The following is a 15,838-nucleotide window of genomic DNA, read 5'->3' on the forward strand; positions in this document are numbered from 1 at the left end:
ACACTGATCCTAAATAAATTAATACACTTTAGAAAGCGAGTTATTGTCCTTACCTGAGTTTATTTCATCTGCACTCTGCAGGGCACAGGTCATCATAAAAACAAAGAAACAAATTTCAAAAACCGCTCTCGGATTTACACATATACAAACCAAGAATGCAGATCAATTACAATTGTGGAGGGGGGTCATTTCCTTTCACTATCAATTCTGAAGGGCTCAAAATGCAGGGGGCTTGCTTTATCAGGACATTTAATCATGGGCACAATTGTTACAGGGCTAAGTCTGCAGAAATAAAGGTGAGTAGGTCAAGGGATACCAACTGTGCTGTATGAGTGGAAAATATGAGTTAGTAGAATATATTATTTTAATAGCTTAAATGTGGCCACAAGCTCAGAAGGTGGAGAGGCCAGATTTTCATTAAAACAAACGCAAAGAGTTGTTTAAAGATGACCCAGAAGGACCAAAACAACCAAAAAAATAGAATTTGTACTTCCTTGTGCAAAATAAATCTAGCGAATCTAAAATACAAAAGACTATTTCAGCCTCACCAGATATTTTGAGATTAAACTACTACTCCCTCTGCTTCAATGAGGACCTCCTCACTGTATCCACTTATACAACTCCAACACAGAAAAAGGAAACCTTTGTAGGAGCTTTTGGAGGACTGATCATGGTCTTGTTCAAGGTGGTCCTGCATTCGTCCTCCTCTTGGTCTTCCCCTGTAAACAGCAGTCTCTTTTCTGTCTCAAGAACAGCTTTCTCTCGTACAGCTGGGTCATCAGAATTCATCTCCTGGATTAAATTGGCTAGAGGAGAAATTAGATGTGAATCATTCAAACAAGATCTTAAAAAGGAAGGACAGTTCACTGGAACTTTTATTTTTCCAGTTTTATTGAGATATAATTGACATATGACATTGTGTAAGTTTAAGGTGTACAATGTGATGATTTGATACATGTATATATTGTGAAATGATTCCCACAATGAGGTTAGTTAACACATCCCTCTCCTCATATAATTACAATTTTGTGTGTATGTGAGAACATTTAAGATTTACTCTCTTAGCAAATTTCAAGTATGTAACACAGAATTGTTAACTATAGTCACCATGCTGTACGTTACATCCCCAGAACTTATTAACCTTATAATTGGGAGTTTGTATTCTTTGACTATCTCCCCATTTCTTAAAGAAGATTCTGAATAGAAAGCAAAAATTAGAGCAATTAGAACCAACGAGAAAAAAATTAAGAATAAGGTTTGCTTTGCCTGGAAAAGGCTGCAGAAAAATTTAACTATGGCCTTCAATGAACAGAGTTTTAAGCCATTTATTTAATTCCACAATTTATGCAGAGCTTATCATGAGTTAGATATTATGCTGAATGCTATAGACAACAACGATGAGCAAAAAGGACCCTTATATTTGAAGAACTTAGTTTTGTGCGAGAGACAAACAGGTCAATACAGGCAGCTCTGAGATCACAAAACTACAGCCCTTTAACTCTGCCCTTACCTGTCTTCCCTTCCTGCCCAACCAGCTTCGATCATAAGGCCATCACTTGGCTGCCATCCCACCTACATGCTTAATTCCCTTGTCCTCACACCCCCACCTACCAGACAAAACTCCATCTCTAGATGAATCCAACTCGTCACTTCTCCAGGCCTCTGTTAGGGACGCTGAAAACTGACAGAGAAAGACAGACGGATGCCCAGGGGAAATGGTCCTAACTCAGCTGGACTGTCAATGATGCTCAGCAATCCTACTATGTTATCCTAGGCAAGTCATCCTATCATCCTCCCAAAGACTTTTACAAAATTGTCTCCAATCTAAACCTGACCATCTCAAAAAGATGACCTTGCTTATTAATGTAGATTAAGAGATGCCATCAAAAAGGAACTCCTTCAACTATCCACCATCAAAACTAAAAATCTACATCCATCTTTACTTCCTACTACTATAAGAAAAAAATGTCTCTCTATGTGAAGTTAATCAATCACCCTATGCTCAGGACACCATCATCCCATTTTGCACAATCATAACCTTGCATTAACAATTAATTACCCCATTTTTTTGCAATACTTTCAACCTCTCCCATTCTACCAGTTTCTTCTCATTCTTATTTATACACTTTAAATCTCTCCAATGCCCTACCTCTCCTCTTCACAACTAAACTTCTTAAAGGCATTTTCTGGTTCCTATTTCTTCATTTCCCACTGAGTCTTCAAGGAAATTCGCTTTCACATTTTTTAGTTGACAAATATTTCAAAACATACAGAAAATAATATCACAGACATTTTTGGTTTCCACACCATCTGTAAGGTAATATGTATCCTTCTCCAGTATGTTTAACGCTTAGTATTTGTATTATTTAGCTTTTGCTGCATTTGGAGCTTTTGCTCCAAAACTCAGTGGCTTAAAACAACTGCGATCTATTTAGTTCACAATTCTCTAGGTCAGCAATTCAGCCTGGGCTTAGCTGGCCAGTTCTTCTGGTTTCAGCTGGGCTCATACACATGTCTATGGTCAGCTGTCAGTCAGATAAGTGGCTGTGACTTCTGAAGGTTGGCTGGCTTTTGGCTGGGTAACGGGAGAACTCGGGAAAGTGTGTCTCATCTTGCAGCACAAGAGCAAACCCTGACGCATATGCGCTTTTCAGTCTCCGCTGGTGTCATCTTTGCAAACATCCCTTCAGCCAAAGCAAGTTACACGGCCAACCCAGATAGAACGGATGGATGGAGAAACAGACTCCACTCTTGATGAGAAGCAGGGAATTTGTGACTACTTTTGCAATCTACTGGAGCATTTGTGTATGTATATGTATTTAAACATCTTAAATAAATGGTTTTATAAAATGTATTCTTTTGCAACCTACTTTTTTTCTTAATATACTTTAGAGATTTGTCCTTGATAGATGTAGTTCCAACTGATTCATTTCAGTCACTGTATATCCCATAGTTAATCCATCCTCTTATTGACAAACATTCAGGTATTTTTTCATTTTTTGCTAGAGCAAATAAGAGAATATGTGTGTACATATTTCCTTGTGCAAATTCTTCAGGATGTGGCTGCCCTAATTTTTGCTTCCTCAAGCAGTATTCAAGAGTTCCCATTCCTCCACTTCCTTGTCAACACTCGCTATTATCAACCTTTAAAATTGTTGCCACTATAATGGATGGGAATGGTATCTCATTAATGTTTTGATTTGCATTTTCCTGAATATGATTGGGATTGAGCATGCTTTTATTGGATTGTAGGCCATTTGGATTTCCTCTTCTGCAAACTGCCTGCTCCTATTCTTGGCCAATTTTCTATTGGATTCTTTGTCTTTTTCTTGTCATGATTTCTTTATGTATTCTGAACTGTTGCGTGTATTTGCAAACATCTTCTCCTTGGGTATGGTTTGTTTTTTCATCTGTTTTTATGGAATGTGTTATTGAAGATATTTTCTTTTTAATTTGTTAAATATACTAATCTTTTCCTTTATGATTTATCTTGTTTGTGTATTTTATGGTTAAAAATATATTCTCTTGTATTGTTTCCTAAAAGTTATAAAGTTTCACTTTTCTCACCACAGTATTTAACACACGTGGAATGGACTTTTGTGTAGTGCACAAGCACCATTTATTGAAGAGCCCTTGACTTCCCCACTGATGTGACCTGTTGTCCCTGTTAAGTGTGTGAATCTGCTCCAGGCTCTGCATTCCATTCTGCTGGATTACTCGTCTTTTCCAGCACCAAAACTCCCATGCATGTTTCTGTAGCTTTATAACAAACCTTGAACATCCAGTAGGGAGAGTTGTCTCATCTTCTTATGTTTCTTCAAAATTGTCTTGATTATACTTGGTTCTTTGCTTTTCTCTGTGAATTCTGGAATATGCTTGTTGAATTCTAAGCAAAACACTTTTGGAATTTTGATCTAAATTATACTGAATGTATAAAATAATCTGAGAACTGACATCTTTACCAAATGAGACTTCTCATCCATGATAAAATATATGACTCCATTTATTTAGATCTTTTATATTTTTTAATGAAATTTTTTTATTAACTAAACTCCATATTTTATTCTTATTTCATTACTTTCTCCCTAATGTCCTTTTTCTTTTCTGGAATCTCATCCAGGATATCAGATTACATTTAGTCTTGTCACATTGGGCTGTGACAATTTCTCAGTTTTTGATGACCTTGACAGTCTTAAGGAGTACTGGTCAGGTATTTTTTGTAGAATGTCCTTCAACTCAGGTTTATCGGATGTTTTTCTCACAGACTGGAGTTAACAGGATTTTGGAAAGAAGACCATAGCACATTATGTCAGGGGCACATGCTGTCAACATGATCTATCGTGATGTTAACCTTGATCACCTATCTAAGGTAGAGCTTGTCAGCTTTTCCCACCTCAAAGTTACCTTTCCCCCTCCCTTTGCAGACTGTACTCTTGGAAAGTAAGTCACTAAATGTATCTCACATTTAAGGGGTGAAGAGTTATGTTCTACCTCCCAGAGGGGGTAATATCTACATAAACTATTCAGATTTCTGTATGGGAGATTTGCCTTTTGTATATATGTATGTATGTATTTAGTCATCATTAATATTGGTACGGACTCGTAGATATTTATTTTATACTTTGGATTATGATCCAATACTATGTTGTTTATTTTGTTGCTCAAATTCTTCCAGCATTGACCATTGGGAGCTCTTTCAACTAAATCTTATAATTTTCTCCATAAAGATTTTGTATATATTTTGTTGGATTTATTTTGGCCTGATAAATGAAGTCTAACTTGAAATTACCTCTTTTCACTGTTGCCAGTATATAGGAAGTATGTAAGAATACAACTGAATTTTATATATTAATTTTGTATCCAACAATCTTCCTGAATTTCCTTTTTCACTTTAATAACTTATTTGTAAATTTTCTTGAATTTTGCTCTGTAGACTCTCACATTGTTCAGGGATAATGATAGTTTCATCCTCTCAAATTTTTCTAATGTTTATTCATTTTTCTTGTCTTATGTCCAGAACATCCAGTAAAACATTACATAAAGGCAATGATAGTGAGTATTTTTGTCTTGTTCCCGACTTGTAAAAGAATCCTTCTGTTTTACCACTAGTATGATGTTTTCAAAGGAGTTTCAATCAGTATTCTGTAAGTTCCTTTCTATTCTCAGGTAGGTATGGATTTTTATCATAAGTGGGTTATGAATTCTATCAAATGTTTTATTTTTAATTTTTGTATCTGTTAAGATGATCACATGGCTTTTCTCTTTTTGCTTGAGGAAGATTGTTGCTGAGCTAACATCTGTTGCCAATCTTCCTCTATCTTTTTTGTATGTGGGACACCACCACAGCACGGCTTGATGAGCAGTGTGTAGGTCCATGCCTGGGATCCAAACCCATGAACCCTGGACCACCGAAGCAGAGAGTGCGAACTTAACCACTGTGCCACTGAGCCAGCTCCTGTCTTTGCTCTTTTAAAATGTTAAAATAAAATATCATATTAGTAAATTTTCTAGTGTTAAGCCATTCTTCAGACAAATCAACTTGATCATAATAAATTATGTTTTATTTCATCATTGGATTTGGTTTTCTAACGTATTTAAGACTCTTTAACTATATTCATAAATAATATTGCTGTGTACTTTCTTCTAGTAAACACATTTTTCCTTTTGCTGTCAAAGGGGTCTAGCTTCATATAATGATTGGGGAGTATTCTCTGTTTTCTATTCTTTGGAAAAATTAGTGTAAGATCAGAATTATCTGTTTTTTGACTATTTGGAGGGACTTGGCTGTAAAACTATATGGCTCTAGTGCTTTTTTGTTTTTTAAAACAATTTCAAACACAAAAAAGTTGAAAGTACAGTACAAGGGCCTTTTTTTCCCCTCTGAATCATTTGAGGGTAAGTTGCTAACACCCTCAAATGCTTTAGTGGGCATTTCCTCCAAATAAGGACATTCTTGTTTTCCTCTATAACTACAATACTACCATCTAAACCAGCAAGTTCATACTGATACATTACTTATCCTCAGTTCCCATTCAAATTTCATCTCTTGTCCTAAAAACTCCTTTACAATAAACAGACCCATTCAGAATCATGAGACTGCTATTAGTTGCCCTGTCCCTTTAGTCTCCTGTAGGCTGGGACAGTCCCTCAGTCTTTCCTTAATGTCCTTGGCCTTGACACTTTAATATGGGCCAGCTATTTTGTACAAAGTCCCCAATGTGGGGTTGTCAGATCTTTCCTCGAGATTAGACTGAGGATTTGCATCTTTGGCAGGAATATCACAGAAGTGATGCTGAGCCCTTCTCATTGTTCTACTCTCTCTATTGGTGGCTCACGATTTCTATTGTCTCATTATTGCTAATGTTCACCTTGATCACTAAATTAATGTGATATTGGCCAGACTTCTCTACTGTAAAGTTACCATTTTTTCCTTTGTAACCAACATATATTTTGTGGGGAGATACTTTGAGACTAAGTAAAAATCCCATTCCTCATCAAACTTTTACATACTTCTTAATTTATATCAGTATGGACTTACGGTTTTCCAGAGATTTGTCTATTTAATTACTAATTTCTTAGAACCAGCTTTTAGCTTTGTCCATCTTTTCATTTTATTTTTTTCCATTTCATTAATTTGTTGCCTTTATTATTTCCTTTCTTTAGGTTTATTCTCCTTGTTCTTTTTCAAACTTTCTGAGGTGGATAATTTGCTCATTAATTATGTGTGTCTTTATTTCTACACAATCATTTATGGTATACATTTCAATTATGATCACATCCCATAAGTTCAGATACCATTCAATTCTAGACATTTGATATTTGATAAAACAAAGTATGTTTTATCTTTGACTCATGTGTGACTTAGTTATTTAAATTTTACATTTGACCCACATCTAATACAGAGGTGGAGGAGAGGAAAAGGTTGCTTATCTTTTTCTAATTGATTTCTAACTCAGTTGATTCATGGTCAGAGAACATGGTCCATATGATACAGATTCTTCAGTATATGTTGCTTTGTGGCCAAGTTCACACTTTTTGTGAACGCTCCATGGTTTTTGAAAAGGGAAATCGATGGATAGAGGGCTATTTATCCAATAACAAAGCTTATTACTTGTGTTGCCTAAATCTTCTAAAATTCTATTGTTCTTTGGCTGCTCAGTATTTTAATCTCCCATTATTCTGTGGATTTTTCCTTTCTTCCTTATAATTTTGCCAAGTTTTGCTCTTAGATTTTCTTTTTAATTTATTTGTGCTGTATAGATTTTAAAGCTATTTATCAGAAGGTTGCAAATTTAGAATTTTTGTATCTTCCTGGTGAATTTTTCCTTTTAAATCATAGCCTCCGCTTTAAAGTCTATTGTGTCTGATGCTAATATTTAACATCTCCTTTCTTTGGACAGTATTTGCCTTGTGAATACTTTTCCATTTGTAAAGTTTTGACTTTCCTGAGTCCTTAAGTTTAGGAGTGTCTGTTTTATATAGCACAATAACTGGATTTTTAAAAAGCTATCTGACAATCTGGAAACTAGTTTATTTTATTATGGTTACTGATATAGTATTTGCACTAATCTCTACCATGTTTCATGCCTTTCACTCCCGTGATTCTCTCCTTCCTTTCCTGTCTTCATTGGATTCATGGAGCTTCTTTATTCCCTTTTTACTTTACAAGTTTAGATCTTACACTTTATTTCTATTCTTATAACGGTAACCTCTATCATTTTAGCAAACATACTTAACAAAATTGAAAGTTTGACGTCTATGATGTTTTACCCAGCCTTTCTAGATGTTTGCAGGGGGAGAGTTTTTAGATTCTATCATAAGTAATATTGCTGGAAATGGTAGGCCCCACTTACTCTTCAACTCACTAAAATTTGGTTTCTCTTGCTCCAGTACGGCTCCCACCAAAGTTACAAATGATCGCCATGTCACTACACTTAGTGAAGCTTGGTTGGATCCAGCTCTCCGAAACAACCAACAATGCTGACCACTTCCTTCTCTATGAAATTATCTTTTCCCTCTGCTTCTAGAACACAAAATTCTCCCCATTTTTCTCTTGCCCATTGCTTTTTGGTCTCCTTTGCTTGCTCCTGCTCTCCCTTTCCTACCTACGTACCTCTTAAATTATGTGATCCTCAGGGCTCGCCTGAGCCATCATCTCTTTTCTATACCCCTTTTCCAGGCATTCCTGTTCTCTCTCATGGCTCCAAACACCATCTATATGCCAGCTCCTCCTAAATTGACATCCCCAGCTATAGTCTCTCTCCTAGGCTCAGATTCACAAAGCCAACTTCCTTCTGGACATCTTCACTGGGATGTCTTACTCACCAAACCTGACCTGCTCATCTTCTTCCCCCAAAAACTGTTCTTCCTTCAAATGCCCCTTCTCTCAGCAGACGGCCCAACCTGTCCTTTGACCCAAAACCTTCAGGACTCATTCTTGAGTCTTTGCTCTCCCTCTGCCTTCACAGCCATCAAATGCTAAGTCTTGCCAAGGAAAACTGCTAAATATATCTCGAGTCTGTCTACTTGTGTCCATTCCTACTGCTACAACTCTAAACCCAGCCAGCCTCTCTCCCTGGAGCACTGTGAGCCCCTCCTAACTGGCCTCTCCTCCCCTCCAGTCTACATCCACCCCATGGACAGACTTTCTAAGGTATAGACCTCATCATGTCCCTGCTCTGAGTAAACCCTCCACACGATTCCCATTGCTCTCTGGGTAAACACAAATTCCTAATCATACCTTCCAAAGTCTCCCAGTTCTGGCCTTTCTGGACTCAGATGGGACCCTTCGCTCATTGATCTCTTCTCTCCAACCATATGGAACTTTTTATTCTTTCAGTTCTCAAAAGCACCACACTCTCTCTTAACTCCCAGCTTTCCTACCTCCCTCTTCCCACTTAGAAAACTCCCCTGCCCCTTCCCCGAGGGCCAGCTCCTACTCCGGCTTCAGACTTCTGTTTAAATCTCATTCTTCAGGGAAGCCTTAGTTGACTCCTGTTATGCACTGAATTATGCTCCCTCCCCGAGTTATACACTGAAGCCCTAACCCCCAATGTGACTGTATTTGAAGAAGGGGCCCTCGAAGGGGTAATTAAGGTTAAATGAGGTCATTAGAGTGGGGCACTGGACCAATCGCACTTGTGTCCTTATAAGAGGAGGAAGAGACACCAGGACTACACACACACAAAGAAGACTACGTGAGGACACAGTGAGAAGGCTGTCTGCAAGCCAAGGAGAGAGGGCTGGAGACATCTTGATCTTGGGACATCTGGCCTCCAGAACTATGAGAAAATAAATTTCTGTTGCCTAAGCCACCCAGTGTGTGGTACTTCGTTGCAGCATCCCAAAGAGACTAATACAACTTCCTAACCTGAGTTAGAGCCTCTGGCACTTTGCAAGTCTCTCTTTGTATCATACATCACACTGGAAATTGCTGGTTTAGTATCTGTTTTGCCCACTGGACTGTAGATATCATGAAGGAAGGTAACTCTTGTTTATTGTTACTGTACTCTCCAGTGCCTAGCAATACTCAAAACGTAACAAGAGCTCAAAAAATGAATGTATAGACTCTATACGCATGTGGCTATAGAAATTTAAATTAATTATAAATGAAATAAAATTAGAAATTCAGTTCCTCAGTGGTACTAGCTACGTTTCAAATGCTCCATAGCCACATGTGGCTATTGCATACCAAAGTGGACACTATAGATTATAGAACATCTCCATCATCACAGAACATTCTGTTGGACAGCACTAGTATAAATGACACCTGAATGAACTCTGAGTATGAATGAAAGTTAGCCAGGTAAAGAAAGATGGGGAAGCGGAGGGAATGACAAGGGCAACACGCAGAGATGAACCACCGGGGTATGTGTGGGCAACTGGAAGCAGTGTGTTGCTGCTCAAGTGTGAGTTAGGGAGAGGCGAGAGGTAAGGACAAGGTCACGGGAGGACTTAAGTCCTGATGAGAGCTTGAAATTTATTGTGACTGCGGAGAGAATCCAAGCAGAGAAGTGTCTGGGTCAGATTTGCATTTTAGATACATTACTCTGTGGGGAGTGTAAGCCTGGAGGCAGGAAAAACAATCAGGGGGTTGTTGAAAAAGTCTGGGTAAGAGAACCAGAACAAAGGCAGGGTTGGAGAGGACAGAGCCGGAGAAATAAGCCAAAGTCGATGGCTGATTGAATGTAGGGCTGAGAGATGGGAAGACTCCCATGTGACCTGTAAATTTCTGGATGGTGGTGCTACCAACTGAGACTAGACTGAAGAGGAAGGTAGGTGAAGTGGGTTTTATTTGAGAGGAGGAGGACAGAGGGGGAAAAGATGATCAACACCATTTTGGACACATGAAGTTTGCAGTGTTTGTGGGATACAGTGGATGTGATGTTGGCACAGAGGCTGAGGCTCAGTAAAGAAGGCTGGGTGGCAACTGAGCTGTGGGGATCATCAGCAAATAGTTGTGAAAATCATGTGCTTGGACTATATCACCTGAAGGGAAAAGCAAGCAGTGGACCAAGTCCAGAACTCCAGGGAATAGCATTTAGGGATGAGCAGAGGAGAGGCCCATGATAAGCACAAAGAACACATTATGGATATATCATTTATGAAGTTACCCAAACGATTTTTCTTTTTGAGGAAGATTAGCCCTGAGCTAACATCTGCTGCCAATCCTCCTCTTTTTGCTGAGGAAGACTGGTCCTGAGCTAACATCCATGCCCATCTTCCTCCACTTTATATGTGGGACGCCTGCCACAGCATGGCTTGACAAGCAGTACATAGGTCCGCACCTGGGATCCGAACCGGCAAACCCCGGGCCACCGAAGCAGAACGTGCAAACTTAACCGCTGCACCACCGGGCCTGCCCCTACCTAACTATTTTAAAACTGTTCTATTCTTTGGACCCCTCAGTCTTCTGGAAGCGGCAGTTTCAACATATTTCTAACTGGTATGTAAGGTTTGTTTGATGTTTGGTTGGCTTGTTTCCATCCCCGAACAAGGTCCCTGAAGTGTGATCAGGAACTGACTGCTCTGGAATCTCCTGAATGTGATCTGTGGGATCAGAGAATGTCCTCTGAGAGCCCACCTGTCTGAGCTGGGGAAGGAGTCTTCTTGCCCAGAGGACGAGAGACAAGGGTATGACAACCAGGAGCCACCCATAGAATCTATGGAGCCGGAGGGAAAGTCGTTTGGTTTTGCAGCTCAAAACCAGAAATGGTTCTGCCCTAAAACAAGAGGGATCCCAGACTGATCAGGGGCTCCTGAGTGACCCCCTTGAAGAGGGCAGCTAGGCTGACTGGCCATGGGGAAACTGCAGCTCCTTTTGACCTGATTCTACACGGAAGGGGACAAAATATGGAAGAGAGCTGTCAGCCTGAATTCCAATCAGAATGTTAGCAGTTCTCTGATAGCCATTAACAGCCAGACAATACTACCCCCAGGCTCTAATATTACTTGACTCTCAATACCCTTTCTGTTTAATTTCGATTACATTTTTTCTTGAGTCATAAATCTGTCAGGCAACCCAGGAGTTAACTTGGAATAATGCTTTCTCTTTAGTCACTCCACCTCTCTAAAAATTTAAATTTAATTTAAGAATTTAATTTGTTTATGATTTACTGGTACTTACTGATTTCATCCACATTTTTAAGAAATTTCTGCAAGTCTTTCTCTTGATTGTCAGCCATTGTGAAACAGAACCCCTGAGGGAGGCAGCATAAATGATGAAAATTAATAATAATAAAGCACTAAACAGAATTTGTCAGGCTGATTACCCTTCTAAAACTAAGAGCCAAGTGATTATTTTTAAGATGGATTTGTGTTTACAAATGTCATGAAAAGCAGCAGGGTGATCTATCTCACTCCAAGTGCTGGTGAGGCCAAGGGACACTCATTATTTGTGGTGATACTTCCGGAAAGCTGCCAGCCCTCCCTCCACTGGGGAAGCTGCTCTGCAAAATGTTCCTCCGAAGCCGACATCAACCATTGTGATTCAGGGACCCAGCGTGAAGGAGCCCAGGAGGAGAGCAGCCGACAGGCCACCAGGGATGGAAGAGGATGCTAGCGCCTGACTTTGATCATGACAGGCTGTCCCAGACAGAAGCTGGGAGCTGGCTGTGCAACAGATAACCAGAAACGGGACAATTTACATCTAAATGTCCATACTTGTTTAAAATATAAGCTTCTGGCTTGTTTCTGAGGACTGGAGAGAAGCTACAAATTGCCTGAAGGGATGAGAACTTGACGGCAGCCGCATCTGCGTCTCTTCTCCTCTCCAGGTCCTTTAGATTTACTACCTCTCAGCTGTTTTTAAGTGAAAAGCCCTCAGGGTGTACCCAGTGGTTCCCAAAAGTTCATCCATAGACCATAAAAATCATCCGGAAACTTGTAAAATATACAGGGTCCTCAGTCTTAGTGCCAGAGCTTCTCAGTCGGTAAGCCTGAGATAGTAGCCAGACACGCAGTTTTAAATACCCTCCAGCTGATTCTGATTTACAGCTAGGTTTAGTAGCACTGTAGTCGTGAAATGCACCTATCACTGGGAATTTGACATCTGCCGCAAACAAGCTGTGAGTTATTTGATCTCTCTGGGGTGCCACCAATTACAAGCTGTGTGACCCTGGCTGAAGTCACAACCTCTCTGAGCCTTAGAGTCCTCATTCATTCTATGGAAAGGTAGTAGAAACCAGGAGGGCTATTCTGGGGATTAATTTAAAGGGCCAGGCACCACGCAATGAGTAGTAAATGCGAGGCACCCTTATCTATAAAACGGGGTGGGGTTATGTGGCTTAAATAAAAGACCACTAGGGTTCTTCCCAGCTCTAACATTCTACACTCCCCTCCTACACTAGGAGGCCTAGTGAAGTGAGTTAACTCGCCCAAACTTACACGGGCAGAGGGCAGGCGCAGAACTTCCAGGGCAGGCGCCAACCCCTCTGCTCCCAGAACAGGGGTCTAAGGGCGCGCACTGCCTGGGCAGGGAGCCCACGACAGGACAAGAGGCCAAGGCAGAGGGATGCCCAAGGCGTCCGGCGCTCCGAGGCTCACTGAACAGCAGCCTGCAGCCGGCCAGGCCCAGGGCGGGAGCCCGCCGACACGCTCGCCACGACGCCCCTCCCCGCCCGGCGCAGAGGGGCGGGGCCGATGGCACCGTTGCCCGGCAACCACTCCTCAGCGTCCACCGGCCCCCCTGCCCGCCAGGGAGGGACCAGCCCGCAGCCCGCAGCCGATACCGTCCTGTCTGCTGGGGCCCAGCCCAGCGTCCTCTGCTGAGCTCTGACGGCCAGATCAGGACCAGGTCCCAGGGCAGACCCCGGGCCACCCCGCTGCACTGACCTGACGCGCCCAGGGTTGCACCGGAAATGGCGGCTGTGGGCGGGCGGGGACTGACCTGGGCTGGGGTGGGCAGTGTTCAGGGCCTAGGGGCGGGGCCAAGGGCCAGGGGTGGGCGTGGCCCACGCTCAGACGCACAACCCTCGCACTCTAGATTCGGAGCGCGCAGCCGAGTTCAAGGCCCAGCTGGGGTCTAGGATACCCGGTGGGGGCCCGGGAACGAGGAGGAAGCGAAAGAAGCTCAGACTGATCCGCCCTGGTCCCTAAATCAGCGCCAGGTTTTCGCCTCCTTTTCGTCTAAGGAGTGCCGTCTCACTCCCATAATATCCATAGAATCCATGGCCCAAAAGGATGAAAATCTCAAATGTACTTGAGAGAGCCAGGCTTGGGTGTGAGTCGGTTTTGCTTCTTGGGAAATGTGAGGCTTTCGGAGAGCTGTGCAGCCTCTGTGATCTTCCGTTTCCTCATCTTTAAAATGGAGAAATGGCACTTTCTCCTAAGTTTTATGGTTGAAGCACCAGGCACCTAGTCAGTAGGAATAAGTGGTAGTTACTATCCAGAAAATCATAGAATTTAGAGCAGAATGAGACAATGGTCACACTTTGAATACTCACACACACCCTTAAAGAGGTTGCAGTCTACTTTTTTTTTAATGAAAGTTCAGTATTATATGCCGGATTAAAAGGGAGAAAAGCAGTTTTGGGAGAAAGTCCCATCTTGAGTTTAAGCTGATGTTCAGAAACACCTGGGACTTCTTGGCAAGTTTGTGGGTTTTTTACAGAAACCTGTTTGGTAGGGCCTGAGGGGCCCCTTGGGGATGGATCTTACTAAGAGGGGAGTGGGGCCGGGCATAGCCAGCTAGATCAACATTGATTCTGAGTACAGACTGTGGCTGTGTCCTGTGGCCTAGGCCCGGTCAGATGCATGTCTGAGCCCCGTGGAGAAGAGGGGCCTGTTTGACTGACTCCCCACAGGTGCTGGTGCTCGTGCAGTCCCGCGTGGGTCCTCCCCCAGGGGACTCCAGCACAAGGTGGCCAGGGCATTCTCCTGGCAGCAGACCAGGTGCAGCTTCGGCAGAGTGAGTCTTTTAGCACATCAGCTGCAGCAGGAGGCCATGCGGCCTGGGGGACCCAGCAGTGCAGTCGCAGCAGCTGTCCTGAGGGACTGAGATGCCTCATGAGAAGAAGCAGAGAGTGGTGGTGTCTGGCAGAGCAGCATTGTTAGTGCCTTCTGCACCCTGGAATTCTCAGGAAGACACGGGGTACTTTACGGTGACCTTATAGCCGGTGGGAATTGATGGAGACAAGAATCAGCAACAGGTTATTACTGTTAGTATCACCTCATTTTCCTTTCAGGCATAGAGAGGCCTTGAGCACACACAGGCATAGTCTCCAACCTCAGGGTCTTTCTTGTCACTTTGGGGCTGACAGTCTTAGTTCCAGATCACTTATTTCCTATTCCGCTACTCTTTTTACCAAACTCCTGCACCTGGACTCCAGAGAGGCCTGCCCACAACTGACTACACCACACAACCATTCATTCATCAAACGTGGATGGTCTGCCGTGCACCAGGTGCTGTAGGAATTCCCCGGGGTGCATGACACATATTCATCATACGCTGAGTGGCTAAGAGCTGGGGCTCGGGAACCGTTCTGTCTGGGTTCACACAGCGGTCATTAAAATATTGCTAAGCACCTCCCAAGCTTCTTTTACTGAGCTAGGTGCTGGAGGCCTTTTTTTCTTCTTTACTTTCTTCTCCTATTCCTAGCTGTGGACCTTGACAGATTATTTAATCTTCCTGTGCCTTGGTTTCCTCATCTGAAAAAATGAAGATGGAATAGGGTTGATCTCATAGGGTTGCTGTGAGAGGTAGACGAGTTAATATAGGTCAGGTGCCTAGAAAACGCCTGGAGCGTGATCAAGACTCAGTAAATGTTATTAACTATTACTCCCGCTACTGTGATTAATACGCATTAGACCACTGCTTTGGAACCTGGATTGTGCATAAGAATTCCCTGGGGAGCTTGTTAAATTGCAGATGCTGGTTCAGCGGGACTGGGGACAGAGATTCTGTAGTGATAGCTCTTTGTGGACTGTGGGCCACGGTGAGCAGTAAAGGGCAGACACTTTACTAAATGCTGGGGATGCAATGGAGTACAAGTGGTACCGTCTTAGTCTGGGGTCTCCAGAGAAACAGGACCAGTAGGAGATATATCTATAGATATAGATAAAGAGATTTACTGTAAGGAATTGGCTCACATGATTATGGAGGCTGAGAAGTCCACGATCTGCAGTCCGCAAGCTGCTGGAGACCCAGTGAGCCAGGGGGGTAAGGTCTAGCCCGAATCCAAAGGCCTGAGAACCAGGAGAGCTGATGGTGGAAATTCCAGTCTGAGTCTGAGACTGAAAGCAGAAGACTGACGTCCTAGCTGAATGCAGCCAGGCGGAGAGAGTGAATTCCTTCTCATTCAGCTTTTTATTCTATTCAGGCCTTCAACGGATTGGATGA

The 15,838-nt window shown here is 42.2% G+C and overlaps 1 protein-coding gene across 9 annotated transcripts in view; it reads right to left on the bottom strand.

The window, feature by feature from the left end:
* Positions 1-13,373, bottom strand: part of TTC12 (tetratricopeptide repeat domain 12) — a 49,434-nt gene extending 36,061 nt beyond the window's left edge. For 6 of the 9 annotated variants that reach the window (XR_011495689.1, XM_070490278.1, XM_070490280.1 and 3 more), the window contains exons 1-4: positions 13,333-13,373; positions 11,627-11,699; positions 643-806; positions 54-75 (exon numbers count right to left, since the gene is read on the bottom strand). Coding sequence is in view for 8 of the 9 variants with exons in the window: in XM_070490278.1 (XP_070346379.1) it covers positions 54-75; positions 643-806; positions 11,627-11,684 (244 nt within the window). In the remaining variant the exon portion in view is untranslated. Of the gene's footprint in view, positions 1-53; positions 76-642; positions 807-11,626; positions 11,700-12,885; positions 13,104-13,332 lie in introns of those variants that run through there. The other 3 variants (XM_044752892.2, XM_044752891.2, XM_070490277.1) reach the window with 3 other exon arrangements.
* Positions 13,374-15,838: the final 2,465 nt, after the last annotated feature.

This window comes from Equus asinus, chromosome 20 (genome assembly GCF_041296235.1).
Source record: "Equus asinus isolate D_3611 breed Donkey chromosome 20, EquAss-T2T_v2, whole genome shotgun sequence".
NCBI lineage: Eukaryota > Metazoa > Chordata > Mammalia > Perissodactyla > Equidae > Equus > Equus asinus.